The sequence below is a fragment of the Varroa destructor genome, unplaced genomic scaffold (assembly GCF_002443255.2).
Source record: "Varroa destructor unplaced genomic scaffold, Vdes_3.0 BEIS01000006.1, whole genome shotgun sequence".
NCBI lineage: Eukaryota > Metazoa > Arthropoda > Arachnida > Mesostigmata > Varroidae > Varroa > Varroa destructor.
In genome coordinates, this window is record NW_019211459.1 from 730,000 (window position 1) to 757,993 (window position 27,994).

Consider the following 27,994-nt stretch of genomic DNA (forward strand, 5'->3'; position numbering starts at 1 on the left):
TGAATGGTGCTATCCAATTGCCTTGTTAGCAAACGTGACGGGGAAAGCTACACTGATAAGCGATCATCTCCGCAATGCCGTCATAAGAATTTGGCGTCCCGATTGCTTTGACGAAACTTGTTTTTTGTGGATGTCAAACTCAGTAATTCGGACGGAGGCAACTGGTTACGTGAAGTTCATCATCATTTCACAATAAAATTAATCGTCGTCCTTACCAAAGCCAATTCATCAACAAACAGTCCGACAGTACTTTTTCTAATACGGGCTCAATTTAATTAGACGAATTAATCTAATGAAGTAGTAGTTGAGGTCTCTGCCTTTCTTCGCTGATCGATTTTTGTTTTTGCTTATCGATTTCAGCCCGTATAAAGCTTAGGCTCGCATGACGCATCAAGTTATTATACTTTTTCTTATTGAAAAAAAGTAGTTAAAGTTGTGTTAATATAATGCTGATTTCACTCAGCTAGATTTGGCATGAGTCTGCTTTCTGACTATTCAACTCTTGATCAGGATTGCTTTTTAACCAAGTGATGTATTTTCACTGTTTACTCAGTTGGATCCATTTGATTGTTCTTTTGGAATCTTAAGCTATGTATAAGTAGTGTATAATGACGATGATTTGTATCGTGAGCCTTGTATATCAGTTTCGCAGACGACGTACAGAATTATATGAACAACTTTGGAAATCCCATACGTCCTAACACATTTTTGTAAGCATACGCAGAACTTTCGTTTTTTGGGAAATGACACCATACGGCATTTACTTTGTAATGCCGCTGGCTAGAGACGAGTTACGTCAAACCTACCTTTTTCGAGAAGAACATCATTCATGAGCAATTACGTAGTATTTCTTTTACATATTGAGACAGATAGTATTCGTTCGGTTCGCCATTTGTAACTACACCTAAGTCACGTTTTGTACATCCTATTCAACATGCTGTTGGAATATTCGGTTCAAAATGAAAACGAAGATCTTAAAAAAAAATGATCTATGCTTCTGTGCATTTTCACGCCTTCTCGGGCAGGAGAAGAATAAATTTTGCATTGGAAAGACGAAGATTTCTGGCCACACGTATACACAGATTTATTACAGATCATGCATTCCGTGATGGAAAATGAAAATGTGTTCCGTCCAGCACGAAATATTAAACTACATGCAGACGCTAAACCTTCTTAATAAAATTGCTAATTATAGTAGCGACGTTAATGATAACTATAATAGGAATAGATGATGTTGGCACACCTTATATGAAGAGGAGTAATTCTCAAGAAACAGAAAAGTAAAAGCTGATTATTCTGATTGTTACCTACATTATGCGTATGTGCATAAACTATAAAGGAGCAGGCATCTTGACTTAGCACAGTTTCATCAATGCAAAGGAATCATTTTTAAGTGGTAAATTTTTTGCTGATTAATTTACAATTAATTTTTTTTTTATTAATGAACTGACAGGGCGAACTGGTGCTTAGCTTTTTCCTTTTTAATCAAGTATTCAATGCAGATTCTACTATAATCTGTGGAAACCGTAAGAAAAGTATTGTCTTGCAACAAAGAGGCCGTCAACATTAAGGTAGAAGCGTTGGTATATCACCAACTTAACTTGAACAACACCAAAATATTCATTATGAATTAAAATTAGCACTGTTCGGGTCATTATATAACCCCAGAAAGATGGGTCTTGCCGATAGCATTGGTTATAAACATGGTTATGATTACAAGCTGTACCTGGAAATTGGTTACGTACGTAGGAAAACTAACAGCCACCAAACGTCCCATTTTATAAAAACTTACGATACAATAAGCTTATTTATAGAGAAATTTGCGACTGATACATAAACAAGCTGTCCTGTGCTGTTGCGCTCAAATGTCACTATAAAATTGTCCGAAACAACGATGGCGCTAGTAACCGTTGAAAATGCTATGTATTTACCATAGAATTCAGTCTGGTCAGTTTATCGCCTGGTGTTATTAGTTGAACACTGGGTTCCGTTAATTGACAACCCAACGGAGTAAACACAATATTGGAGTTAAGGAAAAAAACGCTGACGAAAGAAAAGCATGAAACAGGACGGTGGTTGCGGGAATACAGGGGTAAGCGATTAATTACTTATATTATTATATAGTATAGTCGTATTTATGAAATACATGTATTATTATTGATTTATGAATTGCCATCTATAGTAATCGCCAGCACACCTACGATAGGGGAAGAGGTGCATCGTTATGCTGGCAGACCCCGAGGATACGCTAAAGAGACGTCGGTACGGGGCCTCGAAAAGGAAGTCTGTCAGTTACTACTTGGTTACTTGATTACTAAATGATCATTGCTTAGATTGACCGTTATGAGGCAAAACGACAAGTGATACGCGAAATCCAAGAAGGCAGTGTAGTATGTACACTGTTATCTATTTATGTATAGAAAGGAAGTTTTGAGGGAGTTTTGATTCATAACGCTCCGATAATTTATGCTTCGAAAACATAAGTTATTTCTTTTTATAAGCTTTATTTGCGGCGCAATAGTTTCGAAATGTATGCACCATCGTTAATCTTCTAAATAATGACATTTTAGTTTCTCTATGTGTGGATAACGCCGGTGTGGAAATGTTCCGATCGACCACGCCGTTCCCTCTACTCCCTCGTTATCCGGTCTGCTTGTTACCTCTTTTACCACTATCCGTACACTTTTCTCTACTACCAGCGGTCTTTGCATGGACAACAGTCAAAATACCACCAACGCATATATACGAGGCAACAAATATCTAACTCATGCTAATTATATTATTGTTATTTTGACGATTGGTAACAATGTCACATTGTATTGTATGTAAAATGATGTCGAGTCCAATATTTAGCTACAATTTAGCGATCTAATGGGCTAAATGCGTATTTAAGCAGCACTAAGTGAATAAATGTGAATAAGAAGAACAGATGCGATACGACATACCTATGCTTTTCCGATATGGAATAAATCACTCTGCTAGAGTATATCATGCCGAACCTACAATCACCAATAATAAAGCAAGGAGATTGATTTAGATAATTAGCTTAACTTCCGATATTAGTAAAGATAATGATAATTAACATCTTTACTATGACCGAGTTTGTAAAAGATAATCGTGATTATATATAGGTACAGTGGTAATGCTGCTAAGGCGGTGGGCGAAGATGAGACAAGAAAGGTAAAAAAAACTAAAAAACGTGTACCAGCTGTGTAGGCACGTGCGAGTATGACGCACTGACGATGACAAAAGCCATGAAAGAGAGGAGGACAAAAATCGACGAGTGATTGTGCAAGCAGAGCCAATATGACAGAGTGATAAAGAGCGGGGGAAGTTGTGGACAAATAATGAATAAATATATAAAGAAGGGAAAAGGTGTAAAAATAAACATGCAGTAGAGGAAGTACATATATAGATAAGCATGATGACACAAAAAAAAGAAATAAACACCTCTGTCGAGAAAACAGAGAAATTTTTGATGGTGTAATAGAATGAGGAACAGCACGGGATACAGCGGGGGGGGGGGGGGCTTTATAGATACTGAATGAGTCAAACAATATGCGTGCTAGTCTGTTATGTCTATACACAGCAATGCATCCGTAATAGAGAATAGTAATAGTGGTTATAATCGTTTGAAAAGGCTGTGCACGAACTTAAACAATAAATATAAGCATAACGTACTATGCGTAGGCTTCGTTTTATGCCCGTGGGAAAACTAACGATGATGCAAAGTAAGGTACCAAGCAACAAGAGGACAAATATATGGATTAGTGTACAACAGTGCATAGCTTATAGTAAAAAAGACAATAAGGAAAGGTTTAGGTCAGCTGGGCAGAGAGAAACGTAGACTATATAAACAAGCGCGCATGCTCATCGGCTTGCTCCATATAGCCTATAGAAAAACACGTTTACCAAGCATGTTGGAAAAACGAGAAAACAAGGAGGGCTGAAGAAAGGTAAGGGGCAAAGAGCAAATGCTAAACTGTCGTAGCTGAATCGGACTACGTGTGTGTTACGGAAGCGAACCAATATAAGTAAAAAGGCAAGTATTTTCAATAGAAGTGTTCATATGCTGTTAGATACACAACCCTATTCGAATTCAAAAAAGGAAAAATCAGGCAAAGAAGATAGAAAAAAACTAGAATGCTTAATGAACAAAATGGCTTTAGTTAAAAGGCGCGAAATATTTATGTCATAATGTATATATTATTATTATTATTATATATATATATATATATATATATATATAGAAAATGCGAAGCTGATAGGTGCTCTGGATTTTCTGAGACTGGCCGAAAAGATTCAGTTTTTTTTTTAAATAGTAAATGGTATAGAGTAATATATAGGGACAAAATTTCATTAATTTAAGTCCTCTTTGTAGATTATTACGCGAGTTGCAAAAAGTGCTTACGTTTGCTATGGATAGTAGTCTCTAAATTTACGAAATAAAACCAGCTCTCCAGAAAAAAAAACGAAGATTAAAAGAAGAAACAATGTAGAATGAACATTAAACTTCATAAACGCGAATAATAATTTGATTGAAATGAAGGCCTTTAGTGGGCTAGTTTGCAAAAACTGGTATAGTACATAGATAAGCCTAAGATCTTACGCTAAAGTAAATTATTTGTCCGTAGTTACGAAAAAGGTCGGTGTCCTGTTAGGAATAATATAAAATTGCAGCTCCAGCGAACACACATTTTGACCGAGTCCAGTCGCGACATCAACAAAATTCGAAAGACCAAACTTTTTTAAGTCCAAGTTTTTTCCAAGTTTTTATTGTTAGTTTGATTACGGTTGCTGGTTGGAAAACTTTTTGAGCGCCTTGAACCCACTATTCTTGCCAACTGCATCTGGTCGTGCTAAATCCATTATGTCTGGAATAAACCATGCAGCTTTATGTACCATAGCGAGAAAACTCAACCTAGGAGTATAATGTATTTAAATTGAATTTAAGTTAAGAACGTATTTGTTTAAAGATTTATTTACTGTAAAGAGTTTATTTGTGATCTCGCTTGGCGTTGCTTGATGATACTTAAGTGCATGAACCTGCTATAGTACACAATCAGCCTCCGCTAAGAATCGTAACTATTTAATGCTGCTTTGATGATTACTTAAGCACGATCCTGTAAAAAGATATTAAACAAAAACACTCTCTAACTTCGTGAATGCTTTAAGTTTTATGCAATTTATACAAAAAGCTGAAAATTCCCGCGCCACCTGCATCGATTATAATAGATGGCAAGTAGAATTCTATAATGATGAATTTCAACAATAAGTAGAGTACAACTTATGCCAATAACGATAATAAAACATTTAAGAAAAATATGGAAATAAGGGTGCGAAAAATAAAAGAGAAATGATATCTTAAGGCGTACAAAATGTGGATCAGAATCTTGTTCTCTGGACCTGCGCCCGTTCTATTAGGTGAGCACTTGTGGGCCTCCACTGGGCGTGCTGCGCCAAGAGCTTTCCCGGCAGTACACTATGTCGAAACAACTTACGTACCGATGCCCTCACGGCTGCGTCAGTCGGTTGAGTACATAATCGGAATTAAGGCAAATGCTTGACCATCGTGATGTGTGCTTTCGATCTATGACACGAAATTTCTTAAATAATTTTTTATCAATTAATTAAATCATGAATTAAAGCAAAACATTTATTGCCCTACGTACGATGTGCCTTATATTATAAAGTAAATCCACTTTTACCTAGTTATTACGAAATATAAATATTGCCCGATTTGGCACTTGCTTATATATAGGCTTGCCCTGGTTTCTGAGATTAACGACTCACTTAGGCCCTAGTTTTCACAAGCAAAGTGTTCTAGCGGCGGAGAAAGCGATGTCAAAGAAACGGAAGCGTGAGGTCTTATGGAAGCTATTACCATATAACATTTGGGATTTTTAATTTCGCATTAGCACATAGATGTGTCTGTTGTTATCTCGTGTTTTTAGTTGGAAGGAAGAGAATTTATAGAACGAAAATTTGGTACTTAAATGGATAACCCATCTAGTGGGCTAAGGTGATACGTTAAATGAGATAAGGTAAAATTGAGCCTCAGTCATGTGGGAAAAGGGGATGTGCCTTGATATTTTATGAAATACACAAACTGTTTTATGGCTTGAAAGAAGATTATATGTTCTAGCTTTCAAGAGTCTGTCTTACTTATAGATCTGCATACATACTTAGCAGGTTTAAATAAAATTCTTGACGCTAGCTAGATTGTTCAGTCGGTTCACTGGGACACATGATCTCAGATAATAATATGAGACACTGACTGTCGGTTTGAAGTTCCTAACTTACGCACGCTTTGCCTTGCCGTGCCGTGCCTTCACACTGAGATGCATAATGTTTTCTACGCTGTCCAGTGATTTGATGCCAAGTAAGCCTTCGACATGAAATGCATTTTCCAAGAATGCTTATTGCCTTCACTTATTATAGTAAGCCTGTGCACATTATCTAATTGTCGACTATTCGTCTATGTTCTACCCTGTTGAACTTCTAAAGGAAGAAAAGGAAATTATCGAATTCTTTTTTGAGTAAATTTTATTTTTCCGTTTATAGAAAATATTACTGATTTTCTTTTGTATAATATTTAAACACCGTTGCATTTATTATCTAATCTTTAGCTTTTTCACACGTGCATGCGCCTATATGATATCGTGTAGTAGGAGAGTGATTTTAAAAAGTTTAGCCGTAGAAACCATAGATGGCCTGCTTCAATTAGTTCTCTAGCAGTGTACTTTATTGCAATATATATATATATATATATATATATATATATATATATGTCTGTCAGTTTTAGTCATAGTTTCCCTATAAACACCAATTCTCATCAACACCTCTCGTCGATGGTGATTCGTATCACTTGTTGAACGCGATGCTCTGCTGAACTCTGTAAAGAAACGTCCTTCATACAAGGAAAACGACGCATCTTAGACTTGCTATACGTATCATCGCATGAAAATATACGTTTTCCACTCACTGTGATAGTTGATTCATAGTTGTTACTGTAGTTGATCCATATGCAAGAGCAGGTTGTCCATTGCGGGAGTTGTTCAAGCAGGGGGGGGGGGGCAACAGCATCAGTTTTTCGCTGGACAAATTGCACCTTCAGCAGATCATAACTTTGGGCTCGTCACTATATGACATGCTGTGCTCGTATTGAGTCCTCTACCTTGACAGGTTCTTAAAGCATTGCTAAAACAGCGGAACAGAAGCTTGTTGTAGTAGGGTAGGCTCAAAGCTATGGAAGAAATCCATAAGATGCTGTGAAAATGGCGCTACGTTTCTCATTGAACTACAAAACTATTAAAAGTTCCGTAGCCATGCACTTCAACTTTTCTGTTGCTCTGTCATCCTCAAATCTGATCTTCGACGCAATCTCTAAACTGATGGCACTTAGAATTGTTACCTCTACCGTGGCTTCGCAAAGGAGGTAATAATTATAAGTCGCTTTCCTTTTACAATGAATTAGAAATCTGGGAAGACGGAATGTGTAGGCCGCGTCGGAAATGGGAATTACGAACGCGCCAATAGCAATCCCATAGAAATTCTCTGGTTTACATATGCAAGAAGCCGCAATAGTCCTCCGCAATACCCCCGACTACACACAGTCACACACTAAGTTGTTTAATATTCATGAGTTTTATACTTTTATTGCCTATTTGCCTGCATATCGCCGCATGTTGTTGTCTTCATTTGTATATAACTTACTGGTGAATTGGTTCGACACGTTACTAAAATACGTGTCTACCGTGCATGCGGCACATACTACTTTCTTACTTATTTATATCTTTATACCATGCATCATAAACGTAAACGCTATTTTCGTAATTATTACTCTCATTACCATCCTATAATTACTCCACTATCACCCACATTCAAGTAGCCACGTGTCAGCCCCCGTTCTAAGCATAATGTCGTGCATAATTCCCGTCAGTCAACTCGTATACAGCTTGGTGTCATCTTTTGTTCTGAGTATTTCTTATTATAATAGTAAGAATAAAAATATAATATTCATAGGAATTAATATTATCATATCGATCGGATTTCGTTCTGATACTAGTGGACGAGCCTATGTTAAGGATTTCTAACGCACGAGAGTTAACAAGTCCTTCACGCTTCACAGAGATATACTTTGCCTGCAAATTGTTACCTTCTTAATCACCACAGACAGCAGTTCAGCGCGTTGATGATTACCTTCTATCTGATTTATACTAGTTTACTGAAGTACTGACCGCACCGCGCACTTAACCAAGCTGGCCTAGCATCAGGCAATCAAAAAAACAGTTATGAAACTATATAGTTTACATTCGATTCTAACCTACATAATAAAGTAATGATCGTTCCTTCACACATTCTTTCATCACATGGCAATTCATCAAGTATGATACATGAACTAGTCGGTTATACACGATCCCTTGAGCCTCCATCAATCAATACCTTCATCTATTACGCTCAATCTGTTCTTGCACCCTACTGTTATCGATTTTATTACAACTGTCAATCAACTAACAGTTTTCCTCTTGGCCGGGGCATTTAGATGCTATCTTGACTCTTGGAAGATGCTGGCACTGTTTGAAATAACAGCCGCAAGTTGATACACTTTCACTTGAAGCTAGCCGCTTACATAAGAACATTGACCCGACAGCATACGATATTTAGTTATGCTAACTATGCGCCCTTCTAGTCTAGCTAGTAGCTTGCGGCATATTCTATAAGCCAAATGTGGCTCACATTACATATTATATAACAATTACAGGCTTTTCCTTACTATCTAAGGACATCAAAACGTCCTGGGGAACATGCTGCGACAAATAAAAGTGTTACCATGTTTATATGCACTTTCACTATAAATGATGGCATGCGAAGAAAGTGAATGCATTGCATGAAATAATTACATCTTAAAAAAAACTCACAAAAACTAACCCAGTTCTGTTATTTTTCATGGACAAAGTTAATACATATGTGGGTGGAAGCTATGGTAATGGTACGGTCTTTTCTGATCTTTCAAGTGTCATCTTATACTTGATATAATTGAAAATATAATCTACAGTTTTTTTGCTATTTAGCTTTTGTTTTTGTCCTCTAGATTGAGTCGATTCATGCGTTTCAATTGTTGAGCATTAAAAAATACAACACCGTAAAATCCAATTGCTTGTCTGCATCTGCGCCATACCACTCAGCGAATGCCAGTTTTCTTTTTCGGTGCTATCATTACGTTCACGAACAGCGCTGCGCATCTTAATACCGTTTGTATCATTTTAGCTGTATCGTTGAACTAAAATAGTAATGAAAAATGACACGGTCAAAAGGCGTACGTATGGAGTCCCACACGTGCTTGAATCAACCCAGTTCTATACATTGTTGAATGTGCCCGTTCGATCTTCCTATACTACAAGAGGCATATAGAAATAGCCGCCGTACAGCCTAAGGTCGATTACTAGCTTTTGGTGTTGTGGTCAAGACTTCTACCTTAAAAGAACGTTGTAAGTAGCTGTCTTGGTACCGACATTGAGCGGGCGCCAAAGCGTTCAAACGGTATTGAGATTTTTACTTCCGTCCTTTCTCGCTTTCTGGTCTCTCTTTGGAGGTAGTAGCGCAACAAGCGAAAGACTGTAGTAATCAACAAAGAAAATGTTGTTTTTATAGGCTTTTGTCGTTGCACGAATTTGGCTCTGCCTTTTTCTTGCTAACACGAGATACGCGAGATATTCTCTTATGGAAACTTTGTGCCATCGAGTTGACAATTGATATGACAAAATACGCCACCATAACCATGACAAATTTCTCAAAAATGCTAGACAACAAAGATCCCTCAGGGCCTCCGCCCGATCCTGCAGACTTCCCTTGTTTCAGCTTGTTCTTTTGCTTCTCTAGGTACACCTCAAATACGGGTACGACACTGGGGCCCACGATAGGTATAGTCCTGCAATAACGGCAACAGAAAAACAACGGATTTTAAACGTCGACTTTTATTAGACTAATATCGTTATTAAATTCAAAGGACAACAATTAAATCGTACGAGCTTCCTAATGGAACCACTTTAAAGATCTGTTAAATCACTTAACAGAAAAACTAATTTTGCGTAATGTTAATCATGGCAATTACAAATAAGTTATTGGAGAAACGATTTCTAAGCGATTCTTTGTTTGGTGTTCTATTCACCTGGAACATGTATTGCGCGTAGAATAATGAGTTACCTATGTTAACTACTTTATCATGTATCTATTAGTGTAGCTCCAACCAACCTGACGAAATTTAAAAGTAACTTGACGTGAGTTTCTCCGCAAGCAAGGATAACGAATAGCTTTTGCACGTGCATCTTGAAAATTGCTTTTCCGATAAGAGTCGCTCCAAAGAACGTGGTGAACGGAACACCCCAATGGCCACACACAATACCTGCTACATCAAACAGTGGATTTGGAATGGACGCACATGCCAAGATGCCAAAAAATCCCACCTGCAATTAGCAATTCAAATATCTATTTGTTAAAATATCTTGGCAAAATTCCTTGACATAAAACTACACACTATACACAGATCGGTTGCAATATTTGCTTTAGATTAATAAAGCGGTTAAAACGAACGATTGGAGTACTTTTTACTAATGAACACGAATGTGTACCCTATCTTCTCGAGATTCACGGCCTCGTCTTCATATGTGACGCCGAGTCCAAATATACTAAATTTACTGCCCTAGAAAAGCTAGACAAATTCTGCACGGAACAGCTACGCGCAGAAGTACAGATAACAAGGCCATTAAGATTTAAAAATATTCTATTAGTATGTCTATAGACTTATATTTAGCAAATGCTATAAATAAAAAAATTAATCTGGCTAAACGTTCATATTGGGTAATACATTAAGTTTTCACTCATTCAGTTCACAGTCATTGTCCTAGGTGGAGTCGGTTCGGTGCTTAGTAATTTAATTATGGTGAATCTGGCTGAACTTTTGAGAGCTGAACTATAGAATACAACAAGAAGTTACGAAGCTGGAGTATAATTGCGCCAAAATCGTGTCACAGAAACTGCAATAATAACGTTTATTGTTGTGCAGCAGATATCCTATTAAATCCCTGTAAACAGCTTTAGGAATGGTGTTTTTCAGAAATAGATCTCGTTCCTATTATCAAGTGCGTTTATATATGCTGCAATACACAATGCTACAGGCATTACGAATATAGTGGCGCTAAGGGCTTTCGAGCTTTCTATGGAACAAATATAAATACTAATATTAATAAAAAGTAATTTACCTTCCCAATAAGGTCGTCAACTAATAACTTTAATCGGTTTCCCCATGAGAGCTGGGTTCTGTCAGCTGCTTCCAACGCCCGGATCTCTTCAACCGCTTCGAGATCTTCTGCGTCTTGAGCACCACTCAAGGCAGCAGCCCGAGCCATGAAATAGGGGGGTAGCTCGCCCAGAGCTGTTCCCGCTCCCCACATAAATGCCTCAACTCGCACCTAAATAGAAACATATTTCGTTAGTAGTAATAATCTTTATTAATAAATCCTCTAATGATAAAACTGCGTTGCTCCAAATGTGTCGTTGCGGATTTAAATAATGGGTTGCAGATTCGAATTTGAAACTTCAAGTCCTTGTCGCTACTGCTGTACCGTTTTGCTTAGCCATTCCTGACAATCAACCAACATTTCTCTGTCTACAAAAAATTCGTATTTATAAATTATATAGACAGAGCATAGAATGTAATAGTTAGAAAATTGCGTAACGCAGGTGACACCGTTCATTTGAAACAGATGGAGCCCCTTAGTAGCTTACAAACGACGTTCCGGAAGATCAAGAACGTCAGCGAACTAGCCAAAAAAGAATACTAACAAGCTAAAGCGAAGTATCCCAAAAACATATACAAGATGCACAGTTTTCGGAAAAAATTGTTTGCGGTAATGGAGCTGCATTTGGATTGAATGACACAATTAATCGGTTCAACGCGTCACGCAAATGTACCCTGTAAACTTTTAGCAGGAGTTACATTGTGGTACGGTTCTTCAGGCGAAGGAATAATTAGACCGTTTTCTTCGTGAACGCAATATTTGCATTCAATTCATAAAATTTACTACACGGATCTGTTTTACCACACATTCGGGAACACTTTGATAAATGTGGCAAATTTTATTTCCAACAGAACAAACATGTTGCATGCTATCCGTATGAAAGCATATCCTGATGAAAAGCTTCTAAAAAGACTGGTTAAACGAAAGGGTCCCGTAGAGTTTGTGTAAAATTTGTACACTGTAAAATTTGTCATTCACCTACTAAAAGGAAAACCGCGAACTGTTAGTTCAAATATTCCGGAAAGGAAATTTTGAATTCGAAAATGTGTCGCATAGAAAAGCTCTTGCAAAAGTGAATAACTAGAGAGTCGATACTTGTGTCGGAAGCCGACATATTTTAAATCTCATGGGTGTTAGTAGTCTGGCCTGATGTACATAAACATGCCATAGTTGTTCATCTTGGCCAAATTAATAGGGTGAACAAAATAGGATAAATAGATGCCACATGATTTGAGCGCGTATCAGAAAGCGGCTCTCTTTGCACTGTTGATTAAAAAGGGATCCTCTACGATAATCGCAGACAGTGACATGAAAGAGAGTAAAGGCAGCTGAATCGACAAGACATCGCCCTAAGCACATGTACAGCTCATGGCGTCTGTCTAATGCGGGTGTAAGTTACGCAGCTCTTTGAGTCCTAGTTCGTCGATTACGGCTGAACTATATTAACAAAAACTGAGTAAGATGGTGAACGAACGACGCATTTAGCTGCTAAAATTAGTGAACATAAGGTAAACCACTCCTATTGGATGACAATAGTTTACGCCGCAAGAATCGCAATAGCGAAAATATAAGGATTGGTTACGGCTTGTCTGATATCCACTGTACTCAGTGGACATTGTTTCCACAGATAAGCATTTCTAAAAATCGCAAAAACTTTTTAATAGAAAATAATTCAAGTCCCTACATTAGGTCGAAATGACCGTATTTGATAAACCCTTATACCAAAGACTTCTTCAGAAGCGGAATAAATCAATTACTATCCAAGTGGCGGGAGAAACAATATAGATAATAATAATAGTACATACTTCGACTAAAAATAAACTGGGCTTGTGTAAAAACTTGAAAGTCGAGAGTTCATTATGTCACGTTCCATGCTGAACGACCTGATAAACCTCTGTCTGTTGGCATGGTTGGCGATCGCACTGAATTAACCTTGTTTGGGCTGCTAGAATTTCGTCCTCGGATGGGCTGCGCGTACGACCGTGTCGACTTGATCTTTCTTCCGGGTAGGAGTTATCTTTTTAAGATAGAGTGTAATGCTAATTTGGGCAAGGTGGTATTTTTTACGATTTGTTCTACAACCATTAAACACTTTCTGAAAGTTTAAACTAAGAAATTGTTAGTTTTTTTTTTGTGCTCAACATATTGGATTTTTGAGGAAACTTCTGATATATTATTGAGAGGCAAGTGGTCTTCACCAAGATGGTTGGGAATTCCCAAAATAAGAACCAGCTTACCTTATGATTTATGAACATTGTTAAATAGGTACTCTTCTCCGAAAGTAAACTGCTTTTTCCTAATTAATTTGGGAAAATTTTCCCTTTTTTGGTAATTTGTTTGAAAGCGGTTAAGGTGAAATTTTTTTTAAATCAGTGGGAACTGATGAAATATATTTAATCATTACTATAATAATATTCTAATAGAAAAGCAGGACTACAGTACAAAGAGTATTGATAATTCGGTTCTGTACCTACTACACATACTGCAAGCATTCAGTCCTAGTCATCCGCTTCAAAGTAATTACCATCAGCCTCAACGCACGCATGCCATTTTCTTTGTCCTCAAAGCTTAAGCGCTTCACAACAGAAACAGAATTAGATCTTGCGAAGCATGTTGGAATTTTTATATTTTTCACAATTTGCTAGGTTATTTTTGATTGCACCGGCATAGCTGTGGAGGCTGAGTGTAGCATCAATAGATTAGTCAAATTTTACTGCAAAATAGACGCGAGATGAGACTTGTGGATCCGTATATCTGCTGAAACACAATTACATGTTTCCAATCGAATACTAACCTTCGACATGATGGCCCAGATGCCAGGCACAGCTGGCCCGAGTTGTTCTGGACATTTGATTTCATCTGGGTATGGTGGCTCAGGAAAGTCAAGACTTTGGCATTCATGAGCTGCTAACGTTACGGCTGCGATATGTGGGCCAAGATAGAGAACGAATGTGTGCAAACCTGTTCCAAGACCCACAGAGGAAAGAACTCCTAGACCTATCCAGTAGATACACCATATTGCCTGTTTCTTCCATGGTTCCAAGTATCCATGATGAGAACCGTCCGCGTAGTATAAAACTGCCATGCACGCAGCCAACAAGAACACTATACAAACACGCACTTTATGTCGATACATGCTGTAATATAAGCAATAAAAACAATAAATATCAACACGAGCAATTCAATGTCCTCTAGCCTAAAAGGGCCAGAGGGCCATAGGTTCGGATAGCAAAAGATCACCGTTTTCAAAGCAGATTTTACAGGATAAGTACCCTCTACACATATAGAATAAAAAGCGTATGAGTTTATAGATAATCATCGGCTCCTGTAATCTTTTAAGCTTCTAACTGGAATCCAAAACCTTGTGCAACATTGGAAGCAGCGAATGAGCACAATAATAAAGAGAATTGTAAACTACATGAGGTACGTGCTATCTACACTTATATGATACAGTCTAAATTATAATTAAAGTAAAGATAGTCAAATAGTTCTGATTGTCACTCCTTATAGATGAGCACTTGTGATGTGCAATGGTAACGTCTGGTAAAATACTAATAACAGTTTTGCATGCACTTCTTTTAGTACTGTGACTTGAAGTCGGTCTCTGGCTGCTGTTCGATCTACAAATCACATGTTCGCTCAGCTCAAGGAATAAATAACACAGTCGCACTATGTGTCATATGGTACGTTGCTAAAACCGTAGCTTCAATTATAAAGACTTCTATTGTTTACAACTGTTAAGTGAATAGATTACCTTTCAAACAACTGCTTCACGAGATCGAAGATTTCCCGTGAGAAATAGTGTAGAGTAGTAAATGGCCTACGCCAAAGGACTAGGCTTTGCCGTTCAATATGTAACTCAACAGAGCTTCTAGAGCCCGCGTTCCCGTCACTTACGCTGACTCCATCACCGTCTCCATTACTGCCACTTTCACCTGTAGAGTAAACGTACAAATCACAACAATATGAAGCCCTATATGACTAAAAGCAATAAACAGCCACTAAAAAAGACTTAGAAATAGCCTATAAGTATATGCACCAGAAGATATACTTAGTGTCAGTTTAGTTGAGTATTTCGTATTTTAGCCTAAATACTAAACACTACGATCACAAGGCTTTATTCAAAGGCAAAAAACCTTATTTTATTCGAAAAAATTCGTTTGATGAATCAAATATTTAGAGCCTTCACTTTAGTAACATTTACCAAATTCGTCGTGTCTCCGTGTTACAGATAATGTTACACTTGCAGGGGTACCAGGACATGAAGGTTTTGGTCGTTATCAAAAAAAATCCGATGAATCCACATAGTAACATGTAATCTCGCTAATCTTTTACCTCCAAGGACTTTGTTGTTCTGTCTACGTGCCAGCTTCCGGCCGTCCCCTTGGTGGAGTCCGACCATCTGGCCAAGCAGCAAGCTTTCCGAGCTGCCACCGAGATCAAATGGAAGAAGACCTACGTCACCACTACCACCCGCAGCCTCTCTCGTACCGCTGGACGTAAGGCCTGTCCCACCGCCCGTGGCTGAATTCAATGAGGCCAGTAGTGACGGTGATACTGCAATCTTCAACCCCTGAACAGCAGGGTTACCGTCCTCCTGCTCTCGTCGTTCCTGCTCCCGACGTTCCTGTTCCCACTTTTCAAGTTTTCGGATCTGAAGGCATAAGAAAACGAAATAAGCAACAAAACGTAGACCAAGACAACAACAACTATATATTATAAATAATAATAACTATAAATATTCATAATATATTTTCGTAAGCACTGTCATTATGCTTGCTAACTTTTTCGTCCCCTGTCTACTTCACGGAAATCCTAATTAACCCTTTTGATGGGAGCAAAATGCTTTGTCTGCGTGTATATGTAATGCGTCTGTGATACCGTCTGCCTCTATACGAGATTATTTTAATAGAAATTTATCTGATAATCCCACATGCCTTCTTTTGTCATTCAGAAAATTCCGTTTAACGAACATCGCCATCCATTTTATTGAAAAATTAATGTTATATATACATATATGCATGCAACGATTGATACGTAACACTATTACATTGAGACATAGTGCATCACTCCCAAGTATTTATTAGGTCACGTCAGTCAGACTGAGACTATAGATAACATCACGTATAATTTTCAACATGAAAGATAATGAGAAATCCATTCAACAATTTTTATAAATAAGAAAGATCGTTAGGTCCCGAATGCTTAATCTGTGTGCCACGGTTAACCATCTCGTTAAGTCTCGCAGTGTATGTGCATTCTGACACTTTTTGTCTTGCATTGCGGCTTAACGCGGCACCTCACTCTAACATTTCGGCCACTTTTGTAGTCGGTTATAGTTGCTTTCCACAAAATATTACAAAAGATAGATTTTACAAAGCGCATTGTTGTTACCATCCATTGTTGTGAAGTAGTTCACAGCTTCCGTTCGTGCGAGGGAGCTTTCTGATATGTGTGGTTTCGAATGCAACAGCCTTTTTTGAACGTAGTCATAACTCTAACTCCGTTAAAAAAAATCAAACAAAAAAAAACTATATAAAGATTTGGTCCAATCGGATTGACTAGTCCGCTCAGCTAATCGACACGCTCTTCTTTTGATTGGCAGTTAAGGATTTGCCATAGATGCTAAAAATGTGCTCCAAAAACACTTGAGGATTTCATATTAAAAAATAAGTATGTTACTACACGGAGACCTACTGAGGCACACGTTTCGTCGCGACAGTTTTACCCAAAATAATGGTACTGCAGAACCGATGCGCTGGGGGGTTTTGGTCTCCACTAGGGACAAAATCAACGTTAATTACTGTCAACATTTGATGCACAGTATTGAGCATTATGGATGTATGTACTACGTAGCACATTTATTTGTTAACGTGCACACAACACGAAAGCCTCAACATATATGAAGTGAGTTACTACGCTGCGTGGCCATCTACAGAGCCTTCGATTGAAAAACAATACAAATCTTTAACTCTTATTTGTCAGCAAAGGCAACTACTTGTTTGCCTACCCTAAGTAGCGAAGTATTTAATTTAGATATTTGGCCGGTTAACTGAGCAAAACTCTAGGTAATACGAATGACTTAAGTTCAACAACAACCTCCATAAACAGAATGCTTAGACAGGTGACAAACTGAGCTGTTTAACAAACACATTCCTTATCTGAATTCTACAGCCCCATTTCCTTATTTATTACATGAACAAGAAAAAAGAGCGTTTCCTCTATGCCCACAGCGACAGCAGACCTTTGCCATACTTATTCGGCTGGTCACGATATAAAATCACGTTAAAGCGCACAACTGGCACGATGGGTTGTTGTTGTTGTCGAGTCAGTCAGCAAAGTTTACACACACACACAAATATACACGCAAAGGTTAATGGAATCACTTTCTCCTATTCTATAGCCAATATATATATTGCATGTTCTAGTGATGCTGTATTATACAGCCACGTAGAGGAAATTCTACCAATGGAACGGACATCTGTTGCCTATCTTACCCAATATTTAAATAAAAAAAATTAGTGTATGGACGACAAAGGCCATTGGACCTAACCTCAGTAGGTTCACTACATGGGAGGCACAGAACGAACGACACATAGGCAGTTATAACCGAAAGCTTGAGCTTAAATCTACGTTAATGCTCAGCCCGTGACGACCATGTGTATTGAACTGTGAAATCGCAGTATTAATGCGATTAATTAGAGGCGCAAATATTATATTTGATATCAAGTACCGCAATCATTTATTTATTTGAGTCGATATACTCGATCTGTTCGTTGAGCTGATGTTTCTACCACAAGAACTTTAGGGTTAATCTGTCGCTTGACGCGAAGAACCCATTATGTTGTCATTCCGCTGTAAAGGAGAGGGTTTAGTCTGCATGCGACTTTGTAACGTTATGGCAATAAGATTGCACCAGTAGCATCAAACTGCCAAGACGCATTCACTAGTACCCTAAGTACCAGAGTACACTGCGTATTACCTTTTATCTCGGTTACTTACTTCCGAGAAAGTTCACGAAAGCCGTCAAATACAAACGACGACAAGACAAGTTGTGTTCTCAAAGTAGTACAAACATGACAATATTCAATTCTTCTAACAATAATATAGTTAGGAAACGTGTTTTTAGATATTCCTATTCAGTAAGTCAGTAGTAGTATAACAGCAAAAAATAACTCTCTCAAATTTGAGAAAACCATGTAAGCTTTCTAAACACAATACAATTTCTTACCAGAATATGTTATATGCACACTTAGCAAACCGCCGTAAACTAGGGAGATCAAATGTATTTCGTGTCTCCCAGTTATATCCATTCCATCTTTGAATGTTGAACGACTTGAACAAATTTTATGGCACTTTACTTTATGCCACAAAATGTTTGTACATTTTCACAACAAATGGTAAAACAAGTACTAAAAAAGTACTTTTAATAAATATATTCAGCAAAGCACCTTAATTATTAATTTGTTTTTAGCGTATTTAACAATTGACCTTTGTGTAGCTAACATTAATTATCATAGGCCATAGAAGTACTTGTGTAATGATAAGGATTATAGATATCTGCGCTTTAGCGCAATAAAGGCGATGTTGACATGTGTGTTGTGCAGACTACAATCATGTGTTAATTTAATAACAATACTAGTTGTGTCTTGTGCACGCATATGATATATTATTGTTCCGATCTTCATTTTTCATAACAAGTACAAAAGCACTTTTCTATTATTATAAATGCTGTGAAAATAGGCTCACATGAAGATATGAATGTTCGTGCAATAACGAAAATGCACTCGCACGAAAACCCCACAAGTTCGCGACCGCACCAAGCACAGGACAAATAATGGGTCTTATCTAACAAAGGCATATCGGGAAGTTGTAGTTCCGGGAAGTTGCAGATCCGGGACGTTGCATAGCTTTATTTTTTTGTGGATTCGTCTTGGTAAAGGCCGCAACCTTAAAACATATTTGGTTAGATTCATATGATATATACCTCTATTGTAGGTACTCATTGTACTCAGAAACGCCTTAAGTAAATTTATCAGAATTGTACTGAGTGATTCGATGTATCAAGCTAATATGATAACAGTGTGCTGTTACTGTGAAGAAACAAACCCACACTCAGTATCTCTTTTATCTGTCACCTTTTTTATCGTGTAGTGGACATTATGCGTTTGGTATCCGGGCACATTCAGACTACGTTTTATTAAACTTTGTTGTTGATCTGTGTGCTACACAAAGATAAAGAATGCTAAGTTTTTTTTCGCTTAGCGCTACAAATAATAGTTCGCGTAATTAAATCATGGTTTCATTGGAGGTTGTCTTCTTAACTCACTTATGGATATAAACTCACTAATTCGAATTGAACTTGTTCTCTAAGTAACCAGGATAGCCCAAGTTATCGGCATGAAGAGACTGCTCACTGATAAATAAGTGGACCAGAGCAAATCTCTTCACGGATACTTCGACTAATAACTAAGATCTAACCGTTTTGCAGTGTATTGCATAATTAATGCCGTACTCACCAAGAAATGACTTGGCAGATATGCTATCAGGCAGTTTTTCAAGGGACAATAATCAAAAATATATGTTGTGCGCGCATATAATGGAAATACCATGAAGTAATTTGGCCACATTAAATTTAATTTCACCAGTTGGTAACCAATTCAGTGATCACTTCTCGTTTAATGGAAGGCCCTACATAGGCATTGCGTATCTGTTACTTCTAATTAGCCGTTCTTTTGCCTGTTGTCAGCTTTATGCCATTCGTCATCACTTCATTAAGAATTAGAATATAGACAGTAAATGTGTCGGGGAATACCACGATCTCCACTACTTCCGGCGGCAGTACACACCACTGAGCACTTAGCAAAAACTACTGTGACTGAAAACTAAGCAGTTAAATATTATTCGCATTTAACTGCGATCAATCAGGAAAACTACTTTGTCCGTGAAAAAAAAAAACCCGTCTCTGTCAATTTCAGAACGTGCGTACCACTTTGCTGCCTCTGACACTTCACTTGGCCGCTGTTCCTGCCACACGGGCACCATTCACGGATTTTTGAGAGAATCAAAACAAAACCGTCTGCGGACGGCTTAATAACGCGGAAAGGGCGCCATCCTATCATCAAGGCGCCAAACTACGAATCGTCATTTGACGCAGCGTTAAGTCCAACAAAAAAGTTGCGACATATCCGATTTAAATTTTACCTTTGCATCAGCGGTTTGAGTGCGGTAGGACTTGAACCCAGTAGCACACGAAATGGTTTTCGCTACAATATTGAGAAGGTCAGATGAAATATTGTAATATGAAAGCAAATAATTTTTGTCATAGATTACCCCACAACGATAGGATGAGAGACGTAACCATTGTCACAACTAACAGCTTAGAGACGACGTGCAAAGTGCCGTTAATCGCTGGCTTTGTTTGATCATTGCCTTAGATCTGCACACAGGTAGAATATTTTGCGGATTCATAAACTTAGCTATTTCATGATCACCGCCGTTCACTTTAATGTTTAAAATCGCAAAAAATAACGCTAGCAAAGAAATCAGATCAATTTTTGATTAAGGAATTAAGCTCAAATTTGGAATTTATAAAGGCGCCTTAAGGTAGGTCAGTCAGGAGAAATTCACAAGTACTAGGGCTGCTTTGGCTCATGAGCGTTCCTGCGTGTTTGACGCACAGTGTTTATAATTTTAACTATCTCCGTCGTTAACCCAGTTAAAACAGAATTAGGCGTTTCCAGTGGCCTAAAAATATTGAAATTGTTAACAGCTTTATATGACTGTGGTCTAAAAGCCGAGGACCAACGATAAGCACATACAGTGCATTCTATCCCTAATAAGTGTTATTTACGGTAGCGTCCGAAGTTTGAATTATCGGCTGTTTGCACCATTTTCTTGTACAGAGAAAATAGCACAAAAAAGCCCATTCGGGTCCTTATGTGAAATCCTTTTAAGAATACGGTGTGAGACTTTTCTCTTGCACTCTTTTTATTTATCGATGCAAAGCTTACCACTGACCATCAGTTAACCAAGTACCTTTTGCGTACTTACCATTTCTATGCGTTTACTGCTAGTCCGTAGTCCTCTAAGACGGAGTTCTTTTCGAAGCTCCTCTTTGGTTATTCGTAGATAGTCGCCACGGACTGCTAGCGTTCGTCGCCGGCGCCCCGGACCATTAATTGTTGGGGCAGAATTGCTTGTCACGACTTCATCCATTGTTCAGTAAATAAGGCGGCAGGCAAGCGGACAAACAAGCCCTCTACGGCAGTCGGTTGCTGTGGCTCCCTACTTCCGTTTCACCGTCCAGTATGCGTGACTGACCAATGACCGATGGAGGCTGCATGAACTTTCTGGGTCTTATTTCAAAATGCTCTGTTTCCTTGTAATATTCGTGAACGAGCCGAAGTCCCCGTCTGTCCTAGATCAGAGACGCTCAAACAACGCCTGCAGCCACGATTTATAAACCGGCCGGTATTGAAGTACTGAAGCACACAACAAAACAAATTTACCGTCTGCTATACGTGTGCACGTGAGCTGTCGTAACCACTATCTTCGCTTATTAATCTCCGCTCTAGTAAAGGAAAACAAATGCACCGACGTTCACGCATTACATAGCAAAACCGCTGAAATCACTGCACCTGTAGTGGTTGGTTTGGGTTAATTTCGGGCAAATAACGGGCTCATTTAACCTTTTTCGAGCAGACACTTTCTTGTTTTCCTCATACACAATCGTCGAATTATCTATATCACCATTGAATCGGTCACACTTATCGAGGTTTACCTCCACTTGCGTCAAACAAAAGGCACAGGCAGCGTCTTAGTGTTTAGCCCACAAAAAGTTTTTCTATGGCTGAAACTGCCAATCTCTCCAACAGAAGAAGGTCCCTGGCAAAATATCCTAGGTCTTAATTTGGCCGTGAGACGCCCATATAAAATGGGTGGAGTGTACATTCGGTGTATGATGGTACTCTAGTAAGAATACGTGGGGACAACTGGCCTTACGAGAATACTGGTTACCTATTTTAGGTAACGGCTTATGGCTGCCTACGGCCAATAGTTTCCATACAATTCACTATCGAACAAACAGATTCATAAAGCTGTGATGGTAGTGGTGGTGGTGCTGCTGCTGTTAGACCACTACTCAGTGCTGTCCCCAGGAGCTGTGGTTAGGGGTTTACGTTCCCCACTAATCCCTCTCCCTCTCGCCCCCTTCTATGGAGATACAAATAGCCAGCCTCTTTCTTCCCACCTCTCGCTCACGGTCTACTACCGTACGCCGTCTGCAGCAAGCGTCCTATGTACAAAGAGAGTAATACGAAAAACGCATTGATCGTAACGCAAATTGTATACAATTGTACCACCCTATAAGCTAGTTTCGCGCCGTATGCGACAACCAGTCAACAAAGCTGAATTTAACTTAGAATAAATTACTTACAGCAAAGTGTCCCTTATCGACCAATGATTGGCAATGCAACATGGCGTTTTAATAACACGCAATAATTCAATTTTTTATTAATTAATGAACTCGATTTGATGATTAGTTTAACGTAACCGATCGCTTCATGACCTCTAATAGTGATTGATTATCTGTACGATCCATCAAAATGATGCCAATACATAAGAATAAATAGCTGTTACTATTAAAGAAATTAATTAGAGCAATTAATATTAAAAAAAAATGATGCTACAGGTTATTTAGGCCTTCTAAAAATGTATGCTCTGGACGAATATGTTATATGGTATCTTTTTATTTTTACCCGCACGTGTTCTAAAATAGTCAGTTGGAAAAGTTTCTTTTCTTATTCATTTGTTTGTTTATTAGTTCATCCGTACAGGTACGGCACTTGAATCGGCACAACTTTTGGCAGGCTGTTTGTAGTAACGTGAATGCGTTCATCAACTCTTCCTTGTATCATACGAGAGCCAGCTATTTCTCCATCAAAAAACCAAACTCATCATGGCGAATAGACGTTCGTCGTTTTCCTAATTTGAGCAAAGATTAGTTATTATCATATCTTTAATCGTTGCAAAGACCCGTACTAAGACTAAAAGCTTGCTTGTCAATTTTTGTGCGTCTTCTGAAAAACCGGCTCTTTTTTTTTTTACACGACCGTGCACTTTTCGATTTTTTGGTAATTCTGAGCATTCAGTTGCATTTTGGGACTTTTGGCTTGCTCTCACCTAAACATTGAGTTTCTTTAGAGTTTTTTTTGTATGTAGCGTATTTGAGTGATACTTCAAGGAGTTTACATAGACCAGTAGCGTTTGGTGCATGCTAACTATTGAAACGTAACGTGCAGGTTAAATAATAGATATTCTGCTATCAAAGATTTAGGTCCTGAAATGAAGCTATATTAAGTGTTGGCTATATTGAATAAACGTGAACGATAGAAAAGACACTTCTAGCAGATGTGAAGTCGTTGAAATATCTGTAACTTTTTTTTTATCTGTATCGATTTAGATAGAGTCCTGAAAACAAAATATAAACAAAAACTTTAATTTAGGTGATGCATGATTAATGCGACTGAAAGATGCGAAAGTCCGTTAAGGCATAACAAACATCATCTATCGTATCTATTAGATACAAGTCACTTTTATAAGTCTGACTTGCATTTATAAATGACGATAAAAGAAATTTGCTTTTTTTCTTATATTTCAAAGCATTTAACGCACTCTAAAGCTTTACTACGATACAGTCAAAGCTCATTTCATTATATCTATCAATTCAGTATTTATAACGTTAATAATAATAACAAACTGATGATTAAAGTTATTATTGTTTTTTGTACGGATAAAAAGTACCCACATTTCTTCGGACTGGGCGGGCAAACTATCAGTCGTGGATGGCCTACTAGTTTAAACATCAGGCCACATAGAGCACATTTCTTTAAAGCCAAACATATTTACTGTAATAATACAAAAAAGTCAATGTACAGCAATTGCCAACTCATTTTTCTGTCATCCGCGGATTTACTAGATGAAGAACTCTATGGCTCGACTAAATGCAGACCTACTACTAGCAAAGAAGCAGATACACTTTAAGATTCTAAGCTAATGTTTGACTGTATTCGTTTTTATCTTTTGTGGTTCAAACAATGCTCCCAAACTAATTTATTTTACGACCGAATAAACAAAAAGCTTTTCTTAACTTAGGTAGGCGTATCATTTTTTAACATGATAACGTGTTAAGTGATAACCTATTTGCTTACGAAAAATTCTAAGAGCAGCGCAACATCTGTCGAAGTCTGGAAATCTGCAATTAAACGAGTATATTTATCTGAAGGTCGTGGATAGCTCGATAGAACTGAGCTTAATTGTTTGATATGCATTATCTGATTTGTTAGGTATTTAATTTATGCCACAATCGACTGGCACAGTTGGTATAATTCTACAATAGTCTGAATCTATAACGGTTTCCAATTTTGACGCAGTTACCAACCCGTTCATCAGATATACGTAGGTGCTCCTGGGACACGGGTGCAATAATAATAATGAGACGAAGTAAGCTTCTTAAGATGAAAATATGTTTGAAGATCCTTAACTATTTGTGAATATATTATATAACAGTATTACTATGCTCTCGTATACGAAATGTATCGTTCGAATTGTAACAGCATACTAAGCTGTTATATGAATCATTTTTCATTTAAATAACATAGATTTATCTAGGGCTTGCCCCGTCCATTTCAAGTAATTTACTACTAAAGGGCCTCTCGGAGTGCTGTTAATACAGGTAACCAATCATTGAAGATTTCTTAGACACACATGGATTTCGTACCAGACCCGCCACAATGCAGACAGCCACGTTACCACATGGACTTCTTTCCAACGGTCATTTAAAGTACATGTAAAAGAGCGTTTCCTAGCAAGTTGGCAAATTATATATCTGTGTAAAATTATTTCAATTCTAGTAAAACTATAGAAATCGGCACATTCTCTGGAAAGCTTTAATTGTAATATGTTGAAAAGGTAACAAAAAATGCTTTCTGGCAACACGTTAAAAAAAGAAAGCGATCAGTGAAATCCGCATCATTCAATATGCGGAGGATTTTTACAGCATCAAACAAACCTCGTTGTCAGTTATCAAGAAACAGTTTATTGATCAATACGATTTAAAGTTAAAAGAAAACTCGTTATGTCCATGCTTTTGATACTGGCTTTTATTTGCCAAAGCATAATCCAGTACGATGCGAGGTAGATTAGTTGAGTCATATTTTACTGGATAATAATAATCCCAATATTTTTTTGTAGCACTGTTCGAGCGTTTTCAGCACATGTTCCCGGTTGCTGTCGTGCCGGCATCTTGCACTAGTTTTATATACATTTTTTACTTTTTATTTGCAAAAACACTACTGATAGCTGACTCAACAGCTATCAACACAAACAAATCCAACGGTTAAGGAGTCACTCAGCTCTACTGCTTGGTGAGCTCTCTGCGAAGGCGCCTAACGAAAACGTCATCTGTTTACAGGCTATGCAAACACAATCGATTACAGGAGCTTTTTTTTTGTCATTGAGAAGGACACGTTTTTGCCCTAATGTAAAACAAGTTTTCACTGAAAAGTATATCGTTACATATAGTAGTACACATGAGGTACAGTAAACCACTTTCACTATCTTATTGCATATTTTGTGTATTTTAAGGTCCTAATGGTTTACCTGTTTTGTGTTCCGCTTATTATTGTTATATTATTATTATGATCTTAACGAGATCCTTATTGTTTCTGCTATGCGCTGTCCCATTTTTTTTCTTGTTCTTGCGTTGATTTTCGCTTATGCTCTTCTATCCCACAAAACCCGCAGTGTCGAACGATCATGCTGCGGGTGGCACATATTTTAAGAACTTCTGAAATGGTCGGTGAAACGAAAACAGTGACAGGCCAAAATGCGTAAATCTGATCCGAACGTCCTATCAGAAAAGCTAGGATAAATTTTTGCCTCTAGTGCAGCTACATATTATGTGTTACTGTTACTATACTATATATACTACGGAGACAAGTTTAGTAGGTCCAGTGGCTTCTGGATATGCAGTCAATCCTGTATTTTTTTTAATGAGTGTTTCGCTTGAAAATTCTTTCCATCACCTAGTGGTGCGTACCTTCTATGCCTTAAATGACTTAGAGGCCCTTCGTTGGTTCTGATTACTCATATTAGTAACAATTTTCCTCGTGTGTCCTTGCGGGTCGGGCCGGTTCTGATGCTCAAAGGCCTCCTTTTTCGAGCGCTGCTTTCCCGAGTGTCCGCTGTTCATAAAGCGATCAGCTTCTTCATTCAAATGCTCATACTCGTCCATGGAGGAGTACTTACTCATATTTATTCTTTCTGCAACGAACCGATAGAAACTACAATTATAGGGATAGCTCCAAGTAACAGTATCCTTTTGAAGAATAGTCGGTAAATTACATGGAAAAATTACAAACACCTTAGAACTAAACGTGGACGTCCGGTTGTTATACTTGTATAACTATACCAGATTTTTTTAAGCGAGAAAATGCGTACAATGGAATCTTAGTATCACTCGTAAAAAATAGATAGAGATGTTTAATCCAAACAGTCGGCTACTGTCGAGCCAGAAGAACAAAATGTGTCTTTATAGTAGAAGATAAAATTATCAACATTTAAGAGACAGAGTAAGCCTTGGGCGCGAAAAGCAGCTTTCAAAACTAAGTTTCATTAAATGGTTTTATCATAGGCCGTTCAATACTTCATAATATTTAACAGTAATAATGGTTCTTATTGAATGGTACTTCAACTATTATTGTTATTATTATTCTAATAAAGTATCAACTCTACCGTTGCTAAAAATTTGGTACCATATCACTACCTTTGGCAGGCCAGGCCATAAGGTAGACTGATAATATCTGTTGATATTGAACTTAAGCCAGTAAATAAATAAGGGTGATGAGGGTAAAATTTGCTATCATAATAAAAAAAAATAAATGACAATACATGCAAAAACAATCATAAAGATTTCGCGAAGAAGAAAACGTAGTAAAGAAAAAGGTGCTTTTTGACAAAACTGAGCCTGAACCTAAACACAGGTTCCTAGGCTATTTTTATACTGAAATTGGAATCAATGTGCGCCGGCTCTCCAAATGCGTAGCGAACGACCCAGTATCATCCGAATCATGTAGTACATAAAAGCAGCCCGGTAATAATCCGGTAGTATGGTAAAATGGTCACGTATATTGTGCCAGAATAACCAGTTACTAGTGCACATTAACCCACTGCCGCTCTTCTTCTTCTCCTTCTTCTTCATCCAGTGTATCTGGTAGAAGAATGAGATGATGATAATTATACAATTATTACAAAGCATATCTGAGATAGTAAAATTACCCATAAGGGAATAATCACGTATACCAATAGACGATTGTCATTATACGCCTAGCAACGAAAAAAAAACAGATCGCGAAGTATAATATAATAGATAAAAACACAATTGCAACTACTGAAAATAGCTTACTAGATTAAATCTTCGTAGAAAGACGTAGAGGACGACACTCTGGCGAGGATAGCCAACGACAACACTGCACTTACAACCTGGTTTTGTCTTCTGTGTATCGCACACAGATCAGCTATTACAATACTGCTGCTGACATAAACGTAGTCCGCAGTTGGCTTATAACTGCAGTATGGTCTCTCCCAGCCCGAGTTAGCGGCTTGAAGTGCCGCTTTAGCGGCGGCGGGACGTC

At 37.9% G+C, this 27,994-nt stretch overlaps 2 protein-coding genes and 1 long non-coding RNA gene across 8 annotated transcripts; 1 reads left to right on the forward strand and 2 right to left on the reverse strand.

Annotated features, from left to right (window-relative positions):
* The first annotated feature begins 2,015 nt into the window (after nt 1-2,015).
* On the forward strand, nt 2,016-19,251 carry LOC111252620 (uncharacterized). Of its 2 annotated transcripts, XR_002674294.2 has the most exons (4): nt 2,016-4,042; nt 14,641-14,723; nt 14,883-14,983; nt 15,532-19,251. It is a non-coding gene; the product is annotated as an uncharacterized LOC111252620 (long non-coding RNA). The 2 variants fall into 2 exon arrangements; XR_015329735.1 differs by lacking the exon at nt 14,641-14,723.
* LOC111252619 (vacuole membrane protein 1-like) lies at nt 6,529-22,431 on the reverse strand. Of its 5 annotated transcripts, none has more exons than XR_002674293.2 (8): nt 21,354-22,431; nt 15,636-15,954; nt 15,055-15,235; nt 14,095-14,437; nt 11,262-11,471; nt 10,255-10,466; nt 9,478-9,931; nt 6,529-6,910 (listed from the first exon to the last, which is right to left on the reverse strand). XR_002674293.2 is itself a non-coding variant. In XM_022810814.2 (7 exons), the coding sequence occupies exons 1-7, from the start codon at nt 21,516-21,518 to the stop codon at nt 9,649-9,651; spliced, it is 1,713 nt and encodes a 570-aa protein (XP_022666549.1). In that variant the 5' UTR covers nt 21,519-22,431; the 3' UTR covers nt 8,467-9,648. The 5 variants fall into 5 exon arrangements, 2 of the variants coding, with proteins under 2 accessions (XP_022666549.1, XP_022666551.1); XR_015329734.1 differs by having other exon boundaries at nt 6,529-7,200; XR_015329733.1 differs by lacking the exon at nt 6,529-6,910 and adding an exon at nt 8,467-9,283.
* Nucleotides 22,432-25,435: 3,004 nt separating this feature from the next.
* LOC147754710 (uncharacterized) lies at nt 25,436-27,991 on the reverse strand. Its single transcript, XM_086992199.1, has 3 exons — nt 27,766-27,991; nt 26,401-26,624; nt 25,436-26,148 (listed from the first exon to the last, which is right to left on the reverse strand). The coding sequence occupies exon 2, from the start codon at nt 26,611-26,613 to the stop codon at nt 26,404-26,406; it is 210 nt and encodes a 69-aa protein (XP_086848325.1). The 5' UTR covers nt 26,614-26,624; nt 27,766-27,991; the 3' UTR covers nt 25,436-26,148; nt 26,401-26,403.
* Nucleotides 27,992-27,994: the final 3 nt, after the last annotated feature.